The 14,764-nt window shown below is 42.2% G+C and overlaps 1 protein-coding gene across 2 annotated transcripts; it reads right to left on the bottom strand.

The window, feature by feature from the left end:
• Positions 1 to 13,880, bottom strand: LOC127613709 (choline transporter-like protein 2). Of its 2 annotated transcripts, none has more exons than XM_052084877.1 (22): positions 13,824 to 13,880; positions 8,553 to 8,601; positions 8,400 to 8,473; positions 6,782 to 6,866; positions 6,618 to 6,702; positions 6,428 to 6,541; positions 5,994 to 6,048; positions 5,783 to 5,906; positions 5,475 to 5,558; positions 5,220 to 5,332; positions 4,964 to 5,095; positions 4,783 to 4,882; positions 3,746 to 3,838; positions 3,584 to 3,668; positions 3,244 to 3,506; positions 3,075 to 3,169; positions 2,732 to 2,835; positions 2,574 to 2,647; positions 1,847 to 1,917; positions 1,689 to 1,777; positions 711 to 795; positions 1 to 548 (listed from the first exon to the last, which is right to left on the bottom strand). In XM_052084877.1, the coding sequence occupies exons 1-22, from the start codon at positions 13,858 to 13,860 to the stop codon at positions 100 to 102; spliced, it is 2,460 nt and encodes an 819-aa protein (XP_051940837.1). In that variant the 5' UTR covers positions 13,861 to 13,880; the 3' UTR covers positions 1 to 99. The 2 variants fall into 2 exon arrangements, with proteins under 2 accessions (XP_051940837.1, XP_051940838.1); XM_052084878.1 differs by lacking the exon at positions 13,824 to 13,880 and adding an exon at positions 10,061 to 11,241.
• Between the last annotated feature and the right edge of the window lie 884 nt (positions 13,881 to 14,764).

The following is a 14,764-nucleotide window of genomic DNA, read 5'->3' as shown; positions in this document are numbered from 1 at the left end:
TGAGCAGCAACCTCCTCCGGGTTATGAAATCTTGCTGTACATTTATTTTTAGAGCCACAACATTGTAATTATTCAGGTTCTTTCATTCTCCTCCTCTGTTCACTTGGATTCTTGACGATTCTCATTCGTCCCCACTTTCGGAGGTGCCTCCGACCGCAACTGCTGCTGCGGCCTCATTACCACTGCCGTCCCTGCTTGCTCCTCTTCCAACGCGCCTTTTTTACTGACTGCTTGCCCCTTGGTCTCCTGTGTTTGGTTCTCGGTCTTGTACGCTTGCGCCTGTGTCTCGTACCGTCGCGCATTCTTCTCCGTCAATTCGTCATAATCCGCTTGCTGAGGTTCGTCCTCCACATACCAGTGAGAGACTTGTGACTCCAGTTTCAGTTCAACCTGGTCTTCTTGAACAGTTTCTTCTTCCTGCGCACCTGCTTGGTTTGCATCGTCTCCGTCTCCCTCAGACCTCTTCCCTAAACCGATGAGATCACGCAGCTCGGGGGACATGTAGTAAGGCCTTCCAGGGGTGCCGTCGTTTCTTTCCAAGTCCTCACCTTTACAGCGAGTGCAGTTAGGTGAAGTGGGTTTGAGGTAAATGGGGGGTAAAAAAAATGAAAACATGAAAATGAAAGAAACTAGCAGCTCCGTTTTTGACGAAGAACAGTTCATAAATAGGAAATAGCACAACAGGACAAGGAGGAATGAAAAATACTCACAGAAGCAGAGGAAGAGTGTGTCAACGCACATGGAGTACACACTGAAGAAGCCATGGGCAATGAAGTAGGATCCAATTATATTTGTCTAATTGAAGGAGGGGGAAAAACCTACATCAAGCACTCAATGCCACGGATAAAAAAAAAAAACCACTTCAAAGAGTTTTCAAACAAGCTCCATGAGCACTACAATAAGCAGTTCCCTCCGAAAGTACCGTATTAGAAACGTTAGATCCATTCCTTCGTTTTTTGTGGTCTAGCGTACACATTTAGATGTTAATGCCATGAAATGAAAGCTGGACTTCTGAACTTTAGTCTCATATTCATCTTTTGATCATCTGAAACCAAAATGTCTTCATTACACAACATTAACAAAGGAATTGACCTTGCCGTTCCAATACTTTTGGAGGAGACTGCACGCGGAAGCTTTTGCTGTTTGCAGATCTTATTACATTTACTGTATTCTCGATCAGTGATTCTAAACTTGTGGGTCAGGACCCAAAAGCGACAGCTAGTTAAAAAAACGGATTCTATTCTTTTTTGGATGTTTTTGTTTTGGGATTTGTTGCTACATTGTAGAGGTGAACCAAATTCTTACATGAGACATAATCACATAGGTGGCAGGAAGAGGAGCTGTGTCATGCTTTCGTCACTCGTTTACTCCCAACACAATGCTGCTCAGCCTCTGGTTAGCAGACGTCAGAGCGGGTGACGTCATAGTGAGCGATATGCTTTTGACGGGACATCATATTCATCTTAAATGGCTATTGGAACTCAAATATAATACTGGTACTACAAATGTGTTGTACGAGGCTCTCCAAAACAATGAAATCCGGGTCCCAGTGTGACAAACTGACAATGGTTAATTACCACTGTCCTAGATTGTAGCCATCCTCACAATTATTCCACAAACGAAAAATGTGGAAGCCTCATCAAGATTTCCATTGAGAGAAATTAAAAATTTTTTTTTATATGTCTCACCAATATTGGCACCCAGTAGTAGTTCAAATTAGGCGGGGAGTACTGAGGAGAATCCGTTCTTCCAGTAAAAAAGAAGAAAGATATGATTCCTGCACAGAAAAAAAAATGGACACATGAATTATATAAGATACCTTTGAGAGATGTGAGAGCATTCTTACCAATAACTCCAACAATGAGCAGTTTCCCAAGGAGCAACAGGAAGTCAGTCACTTTGTCCAAGACAGCCACCCTTTGTTGAAAGCAATTCAATGCATAAGAGTAAATTGCCTTGACCCACTGTCGCTCTCAGCGCACTTGGGTGCCACATTGGCTCGGATATTTGGTTCACTGAAGACGACTTTGTCGAAAGGGGTGAATGGGAGTGTGAATGTTTCCATGTGGTGATAGGTAAGTGCCTTATTGAAATGTTTACATATTTTTCTGCAGTGTTACAAGAGTGACGGAGGGAGTACAGTCAAACCTCGGTTTCCGAACGTCTCGGTTCTCGTCCAAGTCGGTTTTCGACCAAAGATTGAGTTTTTTATGCCTCAGATGACGAACAAATTTCGGTTCTCGAATAACCTGAGTGCACTTGAATGCACCATTGGACTCCCCCCCCCCCCCCTGCTTCCTCGGGTAGACAAGGAAGTGACGCTTCGTGTTTCTTTCCATTGCGAGCAGACGTGTTCAGTCAACATTTATATTTTAAAAAGTGCGTGGTTTCGGTTTTCGAACAATTTCGGTTTCCGAACAGCCTTCTGGAACGGATTGTAGACGAAAACCGAGGTTTGACTGTATATGACATTTCTCATGATTTGGTGGTATGAGTGGTGTCAAAACAACTATTTGGAAAGGAAGCATTTTGTTTCCAGTGAGAGCAAAAGCATATAATAAATGATTTCCAACCTGACAATGTTCCTCAACAGAAGCATGAAGGCATCTTGAGCTGACGTACAGAAATTTTTCCCATAGATGGCCATCTTGACAGACATAATATCATAAGACTAGAATTAGGATACTAACATTTCTCCACTCCAAGGTTATCTGTACTTGTGGAAACTCACCATAATGTAAGCATTTCTGTTGAGGAACTTGATGCATGTCTCCAGACACCAGAAGAAACACTTCATGCACTTCAGCAAGAATTTAGTATACTTGTTTCTGGCACCTGAAGGAGGTGGAAGAATCACTCAGTAAGCACTTTGGTGGGAGTCAGGCATCTATATTCGATGTACTATCCTCGACTAACTAGGCTTCTAACGAGGCCTGAAATATTTGGTTCATTTTGGTACTTGATGTGAAGTACTGAAGTTGTTTTTTTTCAGTGGGGAGGCGGGGCAAACTGAGAATCATGGGTGCAGTGTGTAAAAGTCGTTAATATTCATATCCATTTGCTTTCAATAGTACCTTGCAGCTTTTGATCAAGGTACTCCAAAAGAACCCTGATGATCTGGATCACCGACAGGATCAATGAGCCAAATGCCACGGAGCCTGTGTGATATCTGGCAGGCAAAGAAAATTCGTCACAAATACAAATCCGCTGTAAGTCGTCAACTTCACAAATCCGTCTTCTCACTTGAGAGTTCGTGCCAGAGACGACAAGACAGGGTTGGGGGGCATATCGTCGGGCTTCTTAAAGGCCCAGTAATATGAGGCAAAGGCCCCAGCCAGAGTGACCTGTCCCAAAGCCGTCACAAAGTTGCAACACCAGAAGAAGAGGAAGACGTTGTAAAACTGGAACACGATGAGGTATTTGTGGTACAGGGTGTCCCCGCCGTAGTAGGCAAAATTACACTCCGCTTTAGGACACTCTCGCATCACATCAGATGTGGCGAATGTCTGTGGATAAACGATATGTCAACATGTTTCACGCTAGAAACACAGAAGACGTGATGAGGCGGAGATTGGTTCATCACCTTGGGATCGCATGTGTGATAACGGTGTGTACAATTGTCATCGGCTACTACGTGGTACACTTCAGCATTAGATGTAGCGAGATATCTGAATGGCAAAGATATTAAGGTGACAAAAAGAACCCAGAGGACAAAGAAACATTACTATCTGAAGTGAAAGGATACACTGCAGTGACCGCCCAGTAAGCTATCACCACTGCCAGGAGGAAAGAAGTCAGCAATGGGTAGAATAATGATGATTTCACATGTCCAAGTGCCCTGAAAAGATTTTTTTTCGAGTAAATCATCAAATTCATCATCAAGCTGAGTACAAAAAGCAGGGAGGCAGTGCGAGAAGGATTGTCTGCCTGTGGTCAGGTCTATTTTTGGGGTTTTTTTTGAAGGAATACCTCAAATGCTAACAGACGCCTATGCTAACATATAGCAAGATGAGTTGATTGAAGTTATATCGATAAACTATTTACATTACGATGAATCTTCAAACAGGAACAACAAAATTACTGGACTGACGTCATCGACACAGCCGCAGCTGCAATTGGCAGCCAGTTAATCTCGAAATTAACCGTAATGCAACATTCAGACCAAAAAGGGAAATATCGCAACGCGAGTATCATGTGTTGTTCACGAGAGTGACTACACCGGCGTTGCCTTGATTGGACGTAGGAAGTGCTCCTAACCATTCAAAAAGCCCAGATTTGAACATCGCTAATCAATCTGGTGAGTGATGAATATGTTGTTTGCTAAATGATTACTTTGGTTGACAGTTCCAACAGCTGTAAACAATGCTTTCAACTCACAACTTCCAAGCTGCTCCTTTTTCCTACTTGTCTCCGTCCCGTTTGGGTAAAGAAACTGGCTGTGTTGTGTACCTCTTGGTCCGACAGACCGCAATGATATTGTCCCGCTATTTCACCACCAAACGATGTGTTGATGTTTTTATGAGGCCGTGTGTCTGCTTGTTCTGCGCATAAGTGAGACGTATGACATAGCATGTACAGACGTTCTCGATGGCTGTGGGTACCACCAAAAGTTCATTTTGGCCTATCAGGGCAAAATAGGCAAAGGAGCAAAGTTTTAGCTTCATACAACGCGCCTCCCGGCACGCAACCCCACTTGATCAGAGTGGTGAGAAACTTTAAAGATGACGGAACTGATGGAAATGACGTACTGATGAAGGATGAGTGGCCTGAAAGGAGGCTGACCTGCTGGACTCTTTGATGAGGCAGACGGCGATCAAGATCCTCTTCCTAAGGAAGATGAGAGTCACGATGACGAGGAACTCCACAACGAGGAGGGTGATTGCTGCAAAAGCGGAAGGAATTAAAACAGTCTCAATACACTAGCTGGGTGACTTGAGTATAAGTGGCGCATTCTGGAGCGTACTGAATATGAACCAAGTTTGTCGGATCTCAAGGTAGATCGTGATGTCACTCTGCATTCCCAGTTCACGGATGGTCACATCAGCGGAAGTGTCCCCAGCCAGACTTTGATACCGTATGTAACAATGTAGCGCACCTAAGGACACACCCAATGTTTAGTCCCTTTTACATTCTCGGTGCTACATAAAAGCAGAACCACGGTAACTGAGACACAAATGCTGTTTGGAGTCACATTCCTAAGAGACAAAAAGGAGATTTACCGTAGGCTATGACTACAATGACCAGGGCAATCATGATCCAGACCACGATGCCCGCCAGGAAGCGTAGCAGAACTATGAAGAGCCAGCTGCAAATCGTCGCTACCGTCAGAGCTCTTGAGATGGCAGATATCAAAGTGCACAAATTTGAGGGTCACAGTATACCGTATTTGCATTTAGAAAATGTTCTTTTTTTTTCCTGAGATGGCTACACTTTGATTAATTTTATGCATTTCTGTGTCATTCACATGTCCTTACATCACGATATAGTGCCAGGACTGAGTGTAATCCTCAAAGATTTTCATGGCCAACTGGCGAGCTTCAAGACGCATGTTGGCCTTCCTGGAAGGAAAGGACAATAATTCAAATGTAATGACCGTTACAAAATGTAGCATTAGCACAATAATGAATGGTTGTGGTTTCTTCTGAAGCGATCACACAGAACGCTTGTTAGTGGCGACAAATACATTATTAGCATGCGATACCTTTAAAATCTTGTCAATTCTATTAGCCATGTGGGTAATATTACCAGATTATATGTGACTATTATTGTGAAAAAGACTCACCTGGTCGCATTGTATACTTCGCCGGCGGAAACCTTTTCATCGCCAACTTGAACCGAGCTCTCATTGCCCACGACAATTGTGCCATCATCTAACCTTGACAGGGAAGGAATGCAGCGACGTGCAACTGCAAAAGGAGCATAAGAACACTTGTAACATGTGACATCACGATGTTGTTCATGTATTTCGAGGATGAGACACGCTTGACACTCACAGACTTTGCTGGCCAAGATCAAAGCAGGGCAGTACTCCCTCTTCGCATGCGTAGTCTAAAAAAAACAAACAAAAAAAACTGAAAAAGCCCTTTAGTGAAGTTTGACATGATATTTGATACACAGTATCGTTTGAGTACAAATAGCAAAACCTGTCAATCCTGAGAAAAGCCTATCATAGCAATTACACAATGTCATGATAACAAACCACACATTGGGCCTCATTCAACAAACGGCGCATCTCCACATTTGACACGTGAATATATTCATACTTACAATTGTGCTTACTCTGTAAACAAATTTAGAACCGCCTCAGATCATGTGTACACACAAATGGAGCATCTTTGAGGATTTTTTTTTCAACAAAAAAATGCACAAACTAAAGTCATTGACGAAAAAAAAAATGGCTCTGCGATAAAGTTTGTGCATGTTATACCTTGACATTTTCTACACCTGGCTTGCAAAACCTTGCGTAATATTCCCGATCTTTTGAATTAGTCTGGGCTTCTTGCAACGTGAGATGTTTGGTAGGACAGCGCTTTACACATATCTGGAACAGGAGATGAAAAAAGCTGATTGAAAACCATTGTGACCATTTAGAAAAAGTCATTTGTCGTGTCGGTGACCTGAGTTGTGGGACACTGGAGCTCAACCAACACCACGGGATTGGCACACGCCAGAATATTGAAGTAAAATAGCAGATGCTTGTCCCTGTATGATATGTAGAGAAGAGCAACATGTATTATTGACTGCACCACTACGTTCCACTATTACCTGTCCAATGACTCACTCCTGCTCTGTTCCTTTTTGCCCACAGAAGTTCCCTCTGCTGTCAGTGGGATAGAGGATTTTCCGGGGGTCACCCTGGGACCAGGCTTAATGGAAAGACAAATAGAATCGTAACAAATTCAAAACAAATTAGGACATACAAAAACAAACTAAGGTTTGACCATTCCAACATGTGGCTCACTCTCTACCACCCACATTTGTAACACTTAAAAGAGTGTTGTAAGATCCAAATACAAACCCAGTCCTAGCAATATGAAATACCTCGTTTGTGAAAAACACTGAGAGATTGATTTAATTAATTTAATTGTTTATTAAAAGGTTGGGGGTAGTCCAGTGGATAGCACGTCGACCTCACAGGGTTCAATTCCTACTCTGGCTTTCTTGTGTGGAGTTTGCTTGTTCTCCCCGGGCCTGTGTGGGTTTTCTCCGGGTACTCTGGTTTCCTCCCACATTCTAAAAACATGCATACCAGGCTGATTGAACACGCTAAATTGTCCCTCGGTGTGAGTGTGAGCGCGGATGGTTGTTTGTCTCTGTGTGCCCTGCGAATGGCTGGCAACCGGTTCAGGGTGTCCCCCGCCTACTGCCAGAAGACGGCTGGGATAGGTTCTAGCATCTCTGCGACCCCTGTGACGGTAAAGGGGTTCAGAAAATGGATGGGTGGATGGATTATAGGGTTCAGGTTGATATCCCACCAGAACATGATTACTGCCAATCCCAAATCACGCCTCCTTAACGCTCCCGCCCCCAAAAATACATCAATTAAACCATATGAGTGACTCGCTGTGTTGACTAATTAGTTTTTTTGTTGTGTTTTTTTTAAATACAGATTATGAGTATTACACCTGGAATTAAATTGAAACACGGCAGCAAGAGCCTGATTTGAAGAGGGAAAGTAAGATAGGATAAGAAAACCTTTATTAGTCTCGCAATGGAAAAATTCCCAATTCACAGCAGCAAAGTTAGGAAAGGAATAAGTAGAACAACAAAATATAGGAGCTGCTGGAAAGGCAGCCACTCTCGCGGCGCCCTTTTGAAGTCAAAAATAACACAACACAACACAAAAGACAAAGGCACGACAGTGTTCATCCAAATCTATATATTACATTAACTCTTTAAATTCACACGATGCACTGTACGTCTTTTTAAAATTAGGCCCGCCTACCAAAGACGTACTTGTACGTCTAAGTCTTTATTTTTTGCGTCATAAAGAGGAGGAGGGGATGATGGAATCTGTGAATTAGAATAAGCCGTTTGCATTGTAAATCATGTAAAAAAAGTGACCAGTAGGTGGTAGTGGTGCCTCACTTGCTTGAAATGCAAGCTTTTACAAAAAAGCTCTTTCTCCGTTTTTTGCCCAGGAATCGCCATTTTCATGACACTTAGCCATTTTATAAAGCCAATTGCTGAAGAATGGATAGATAGAAACAACATTTTTTTCTGCTGAAAGAAGAGAGTTCAAAGTTTATTTGGGTAGGCTCCATGTTTATATAGCATTAGGACCAAATATTCTGTGGGCCTTGCAAGAGCAATCAAAACCCAGTAAAATGCTGGGATTGAGGGGCTTGCTCCAGTGAAAATGGCTGGGATTGAATGGGTTAATGGCTTGTCGGCCTTACCAAGAATTCCCACACCCAAGTAGACAACCAGGGCAAGAAGGAAGAGCATACAGCATATGATGTCCGTGCATCCCCTGAGAACAAAGAGCGTGTGGTTGATCATCAGTTGTTTGGGGATAAAAATATGGAACTGCTGATTGAAGGTAATCATACCTGTTTTGAAGGGGTCCCTTGAACTCTGGGTCAAACTTCCTGACCTCTCCTGAAATTGAAAAAGCAACAATATATTCATCACTATCTCGAGTATATTGGAAATCAGGATTGTTGATTTCACTCTTCAAAAGTGTCGCAATTGTAATACCGGTAGTTGTTCTTCCATTTGGCAAAGCCGTCGCTAATTTAGCCATTTTCATTTTTAACTGAGTTCACTTGCATTAGTTACACACTTGGTAAATTATCAATTGGACAGATACATGTGTGAGCAATGAAACTGAGTTGGGTTCCACTCCATTTAATTGTTATTTATTTTGTTGATATGAAGAACAGTACCTTAAATTAAAATGATTGGGTCACTTCTTAGGAGGCTAGATTGATTGATTAGGTCCGGACTTAGCTACTTAATTGGGTTGTGGCCTGAGCTGTATTTCCATCATAACTCATTCTTAGGAAACTGGTTGGATTGGGTTCATACATTCAGGGAGCTTTTTAGATAGGAGCTGTCCATGAAGCAACACAGGCTAAATGCATTAACACCGGCATGTCAGAATGCTTGTTGTGATTTGAGAATTAGGATTTACATTTCTAGAATTGGTTTCTCAAGTGTCTCCCATTTCAGCTCGTCAGATGGGCTCTTTAGGAAAAGGTAATATTGAATTAGGACGTTGTGAATTTAAAAAAAAAGGGTTCTACATTTTGGATAGATGTTGATTGATTTTGGCCATCTTAAGAGACCTTTAACTTAAGAGTTCATTAAAAAAATGTAAAGGACGTTTGCCCAGCACTGTATATTTCATTGCAAATCATCTACATCACAGGTGTCAAAGTCAAGGCCCGGGGGCCAGATCTGGCCCACCACATGATTTTATGTGGCCGGCGAAAGCAAATCAAGCATGTCAAGTTCCATGATGCTTGCTAAAGTCTGAACCAAAATCTCAAATTGTCATATGTAATCCACAACCATCATTATACATAACTTCTGATTTTAAAACTAGTTATCCATCAATTTGTTGTGCGCTGTGTATGTAATATGTGGGGGTGATTAATGATTTCCCAAAATTCAAAACAACCTTCCAAGGCAAACCGTAACTACAATGTGGCCCGCAACAAAAATGAGTTTGACACCCCTAATTTCTACATCAAAGACCAGAATCACAGCAGCGATCCAATTAGCATGATCACAGACAAATAACACTTTTCTGTGAAAATTAGCATACTACTGTACTGCATCAATTGTGTTTAAGTGTGTGTCCCTGTGAAGATTGCACCAGACACCATCATAACATCTTCACCAAAGCACAGAAGATAAAGAATGAATCCATTTCAGTGTGTCCCACATAGCATAATTCATCTTACCTATATATTTGAAAAAGAAAAAGGGCCTCAAAGTGCTTAAATGTCCAATGTCTTGTCACATCAATGGCTGTTGTCCGCCATCAGCCTTAAATCGTCATTTACAAGGTTCAGTACTCGCACACACAAATCAAGCAAATGCACAGTTATACCTTTTTTTTTGAACTGTAACATTATGCCGTTAGTTCTCTGTCACTTGATGACTGTCACACGTCAGTTCTTCTGTATCCTGTTGGGCAGTTATTTCTGGGTACCGGTAATTCTTGTTTGGGGGGGTCTCACTTCTGGGACCGCACACTTGTCCCGTCCCAATGTCAGCTGTAGTGAGGGTCTCTTAATTGTTCCATGAGTGAAATGAAGACCTTTATTAGGTCCCACGATGTGTAAATGATCACAAAGCAGAGACGTTTCTGAAAGACGTGTTGTCATTTCAAGACCAGAGACTTGTCATGATAACAGTGGTGACCGTTAGCGCTCATCATATAGGTGTGATGACAATCATTGATGATGAACATGATCATCTTACACTCAACCCTTAAGCCTCTGTTTGCCACCTCGACGTAACAAGGAGTCCGCATCATCTAAAAGACAAAGCAGTGCAGTGTTCCCACTGTTAACCGGTTAGAACAGGGGTGTCAAACTCATTTCACATGGTGGGCCACATACGGCCTCGGTAGACGTCAAGTGGGCCGGGCCATTAAAATTATACCATACTTTGCTTTGAATAACCAAAACAATATGTCTTTCCATTGTTTAAAGAAGCACAAGAACATTAGGAAAATGTTGAAATTTAATGAACACATTTCATGAAGCACCTTACATTTCCTTCAAGAAATGTGCAATTTACTTTTATCATTCACATATATGCATTGCAACTGATACCACTGATTGTACAAACTTTAACAAGTAATTGGTGTTTAAAAATCTAGTAATGGACTTTAAGATTAAACGATATTTATAAAAAAAGGACGTTTTAAACCATTTACACGTGCATATAAAATCTAAATGTAATCCCTCCCTACACCTTACAAACTAAGGAGAGTGCTATTAAATGTGTAAATGTGAGTGCTATTGATAGCGTCTGCTGTCATGGGTCTGTCTCAGTGACGGACTGAGGCTGCTGTTGTCATCTTCTCTGATCAAAACAGTGTCCCCTAGCGGATACTAAATGAATTGCACCTTATTAAAAATATTAATTCTGTGTCTTTCATGCTTTTTTCACTTTTAAATTATCCTGCAGGCCTGATTGGACCTTCTTGCGTGCCGGTCCCGGCCCGCGGGCCGTATGTTTGACACCACCGATTTACATAATCATCTCGCAGGCCGGATTAAACCCATTTGCAGGCCGGATCCGGCCCGCATTCCGTAAGTTTGACACCATGGGTTAAAACATCTTTAAGCACACTTCACCAACATCTGTCAAACTAAACTATCCACACAAGTGACAAGGACTGCAATGGACTTCTAAGGGATTTAGCTTGATTGTGAATGTTTTAAAAATATCAGCCTGACATGAAGGTTTTTCTTGCACATGACTGCCATCATCTTCATCATCCAGGAATGTCTTATTAGTCAAACTTTTGCATGCTAAAAATGGGTACTAATTTGCACTGCAATGTTTTGGTTGGTGTTTTAAAATGGTTTCTGAATACTATTGAGTTGGGTTGAGCTCATTTGATGCTTGCAGTGGTCTACCAGATGTTCTTTGGTGAAAACCATCAGATATACCTACACCACAAAATCCTCTGATAAATATGGCTGACCCACTTATTACTAACAGCATGTGCCCACTGTTAAGGAGGCAACATTCAATTTATCGCTTGCTGTTTGGGATCTTCATGAAAAATTGCAACATTGCCACTAACAGTATGCACAACCTGTTAGCGTGAATTTAGGGCCCATTATTTGGGAACTTAGTAAATCAGGCTGTATATACTGGTATTTATACAGAGTACGGTATATTGGACCGCCAAGGCCCCTGCCTGTGGCCACCGCCCAGCTGACTATACACCCAACACTTTTGGCTTCTTCCACAGGTGGTGAGCCCATGGGAAAGGGTACCCACATTGCCCTTCCAGGCTGAGCTTGGCCGGACCCCATGGATGTAGGCTCACACTCGCATTCGACCTCCACCTCCAGGCCTGGCTCCAGAGGCCCCAGTAACCCGTATCTGGGCAAAGGAAAACTGTAACCATTTTTCTTATTCATCATAAGGGGTGGGGCGGCCCGGTAGTCCAGTGGTTAGCACGTCGGCTTCACAGTGCAGAGGTACCGGGTTCGATTCCAGCTCCGGCCTCCCTGTGTGGAGTTTGCATGTTCTCCCTGGGCCTGCGTGGGTTTTCTCCGGGTGCTCCAGTTTCCTCCCACATTCCAAAAACATGCATGGCAGGCTGATTGGACGCTCTAAATTGTCCCTAGGTGTGAGTGTGAGCGTGGATGGTTGTTCGTCTATGTGTGCCCTGCGATTGGCTGGCAACCGATTCAGGGTGTCCCCCGCCTACTGCCCGGAGACGGCTGGGATAGGCTCCAGCACCCCCCGCGACCCTCGTGAGGATCAAGCGGCTCGGAAGATGAATGAATGAATCATAAGGGGTCTCTGAGCTGTCCTTGATCTGGTCACTCTGGTCCCATATGAAGTGCTCTTTATATGGGATATGGTCCAGCACCCTGTGCACGCACCCCTGTACAGGATTATCAGTGTCAAAAATGACATTAAAAATGAGGTGACATTCAACCAAGGTCTTACTCAGTGCAGTTTGTTAAAAAACGTGTATCAAATATTTGTGATGACTGAATGTTTCTGATGAGGACACTAAAGGCACATTATTGAGATACATTGACCCAGCTGTATACATGGAGAAAGTGGTAATCACGAAATGCGACACAGAGTGAGGTCCTTATAAACACTGGAGATTATGGTCGATGAGTGAAGCCCACAGTTCAAGTCAAACATAGTGAAGCAGCATTTACTGTAGCTGTTATACAGTGAAGGTTAATTCAGGCCCGTGTGTGAATGCTTTTAAATTCAAGACAAACACAGTTTTTATTCTCCCACCAAAACTGTGATTCAGGCCCTTGAATGCATTTTTAAAATTAAAATATCCGAAGTTTTTAGTTTTTTAAATTTTAGTAAGTAGTATTACTTTACTTTGCTATTAAATGTCTTTCACTCTTTTGTTTGTAAATGTTTACGAATGCTGTTCTTGTATTTATGTGAAGCACACGAGTTACCTTGTGAATGAAATATATAAATAAAGCTCCCTTGCCCTGAAGAGGAAAGCCACCTTGCATTTCAGGGGGTTATGAGTCGATTTACGTGTCACACGACGTGGGTATACGTGTTTGGACAACCAAGACCAGACCGAGTCATTCATGAACACAACAACCTGCTGCGGGGGGTGGGGGGTTTGGGGGGGGGTGCAATAATAGCGACTCCAATTCGGTTTAGACTTGAGATTTGTAATGTCCATGTGGACGCAACTCTTTCCCAGACGAGGATAGCAAAACATTGCTTGATTCGCTGTGGTCTGAGACAGTAATTGGAATCGTTTGAATGAATGCAAATGTAATGAAAGGATTGCAGATACAATTTGCTCCCATGGAAGCAAGCAGGGGTGTGTCATCTTGATGTACCTGCAGCTATGCGCAGCGAAAAACACATAAACACATCCACGAATGCGCTCACAGTTCAGGTGAATGTATAATCTTTCACGTTATATTGTTTTTTTTAAAGTTAAAAAGCAAGCTGTAGGTCGTGGAGGATAACGATATCCCCTAGGTAGTAGGTACGGATCGATTAGGTGCCACGTGGTCCACACCCAAAACATCCACTGCGGTCATTGTATGTCCCGCTTCTAGGTTCTAGGTAAGACAAAGACGGGAGTGGAAAGTGCGTTAAAGATGAACCACTCTTACTGTATTTAAATTCCGACTTTTTTTCCTCCGGTTCCATATTGTCCCAGTCGCCGCTGATCAGGATAGTTATCATCGGGTGGGGGGTGTGGATCAGTGGACGGAATCGTCTTCAGATCAGTGACCACACAATGAACCATTCCAAAGGAGAAGCACGCTTTACCTCCACGCCGGCGGAGAGGAGACAATAATGCCAATAGGAAGAGAACCATGCTGAGTGACAGCTTCCACAGCCACCCAAAGAGTGTATGCAATTTCCAAAAGGGTACGATGCATTGCCAATGACTTGAAAATTAATTTCTTATTGCTGATACAGCTACTTGAATATACTTATTTAGAAGCATGCCATATTTCATATTTTGGTATTGATCCATACCAACTAAATACAGCACCAGTATTGCCAAAATCAATCTCAATACGGGTTAATAATTAATGGGGATGCATAATGGAATAGATACATCTCAATTAGTTTTTATGACCTTTAGGTGTTTCTTGATATTATTAAAACCATCATCAATTATATTAAGGCTTGACAGTAAATATAATGTTTTATCTTTTTTCCTAGAAAGAGTACAACACTAACGAAACAAAATTTCCCCCAGCAATGTCGTGTCTGGATTTTTTTCAAGTGCACAACGTGATCACCCTCCAAAAATCAAGTGTTGTTCAGAAACTACTATAGGGTTCAAAAATTAGATAAGATAAGATATCCTTTATTCGTCCCACACTGGGGAAATTTACCATATAAAACGTATTGCACTTCTTGTCTGGATTTTCTTTTCCTCATTTAAAAGTGCTGGTCAAGATTATCACTCTAAAACAAAAAAATCAATATAATACAATACAGCTTTATTTATATAACGCTTTCACAACAGCTGCAGCTATGACAAAGCGCTTTACAGAACATTTAAAATTTAAAAGCTATTCACTTTCACGTGTAATGT

The sequence above is a fragment of the Hippocampus zosterae genome, chromosome 13, assembly GCF_025434085.1.
Source record: "Hippocampus zosterae strain Florida chromosome 13, ASM2543408v3, whole genome shotgun sequence".
In the NCBI taxonomy this organism is placed as follows: Eukaryota; Metazoa; Chordata; class Actinopteri; order Syngnathiformes; family Syngnathidae; genus Hippocampus; species Hippocampus zosterae.
Note: the sequence above shows the minus strand (reverse complement) of the source record. Positions and strands in the feature narration are given on the sequence as shown.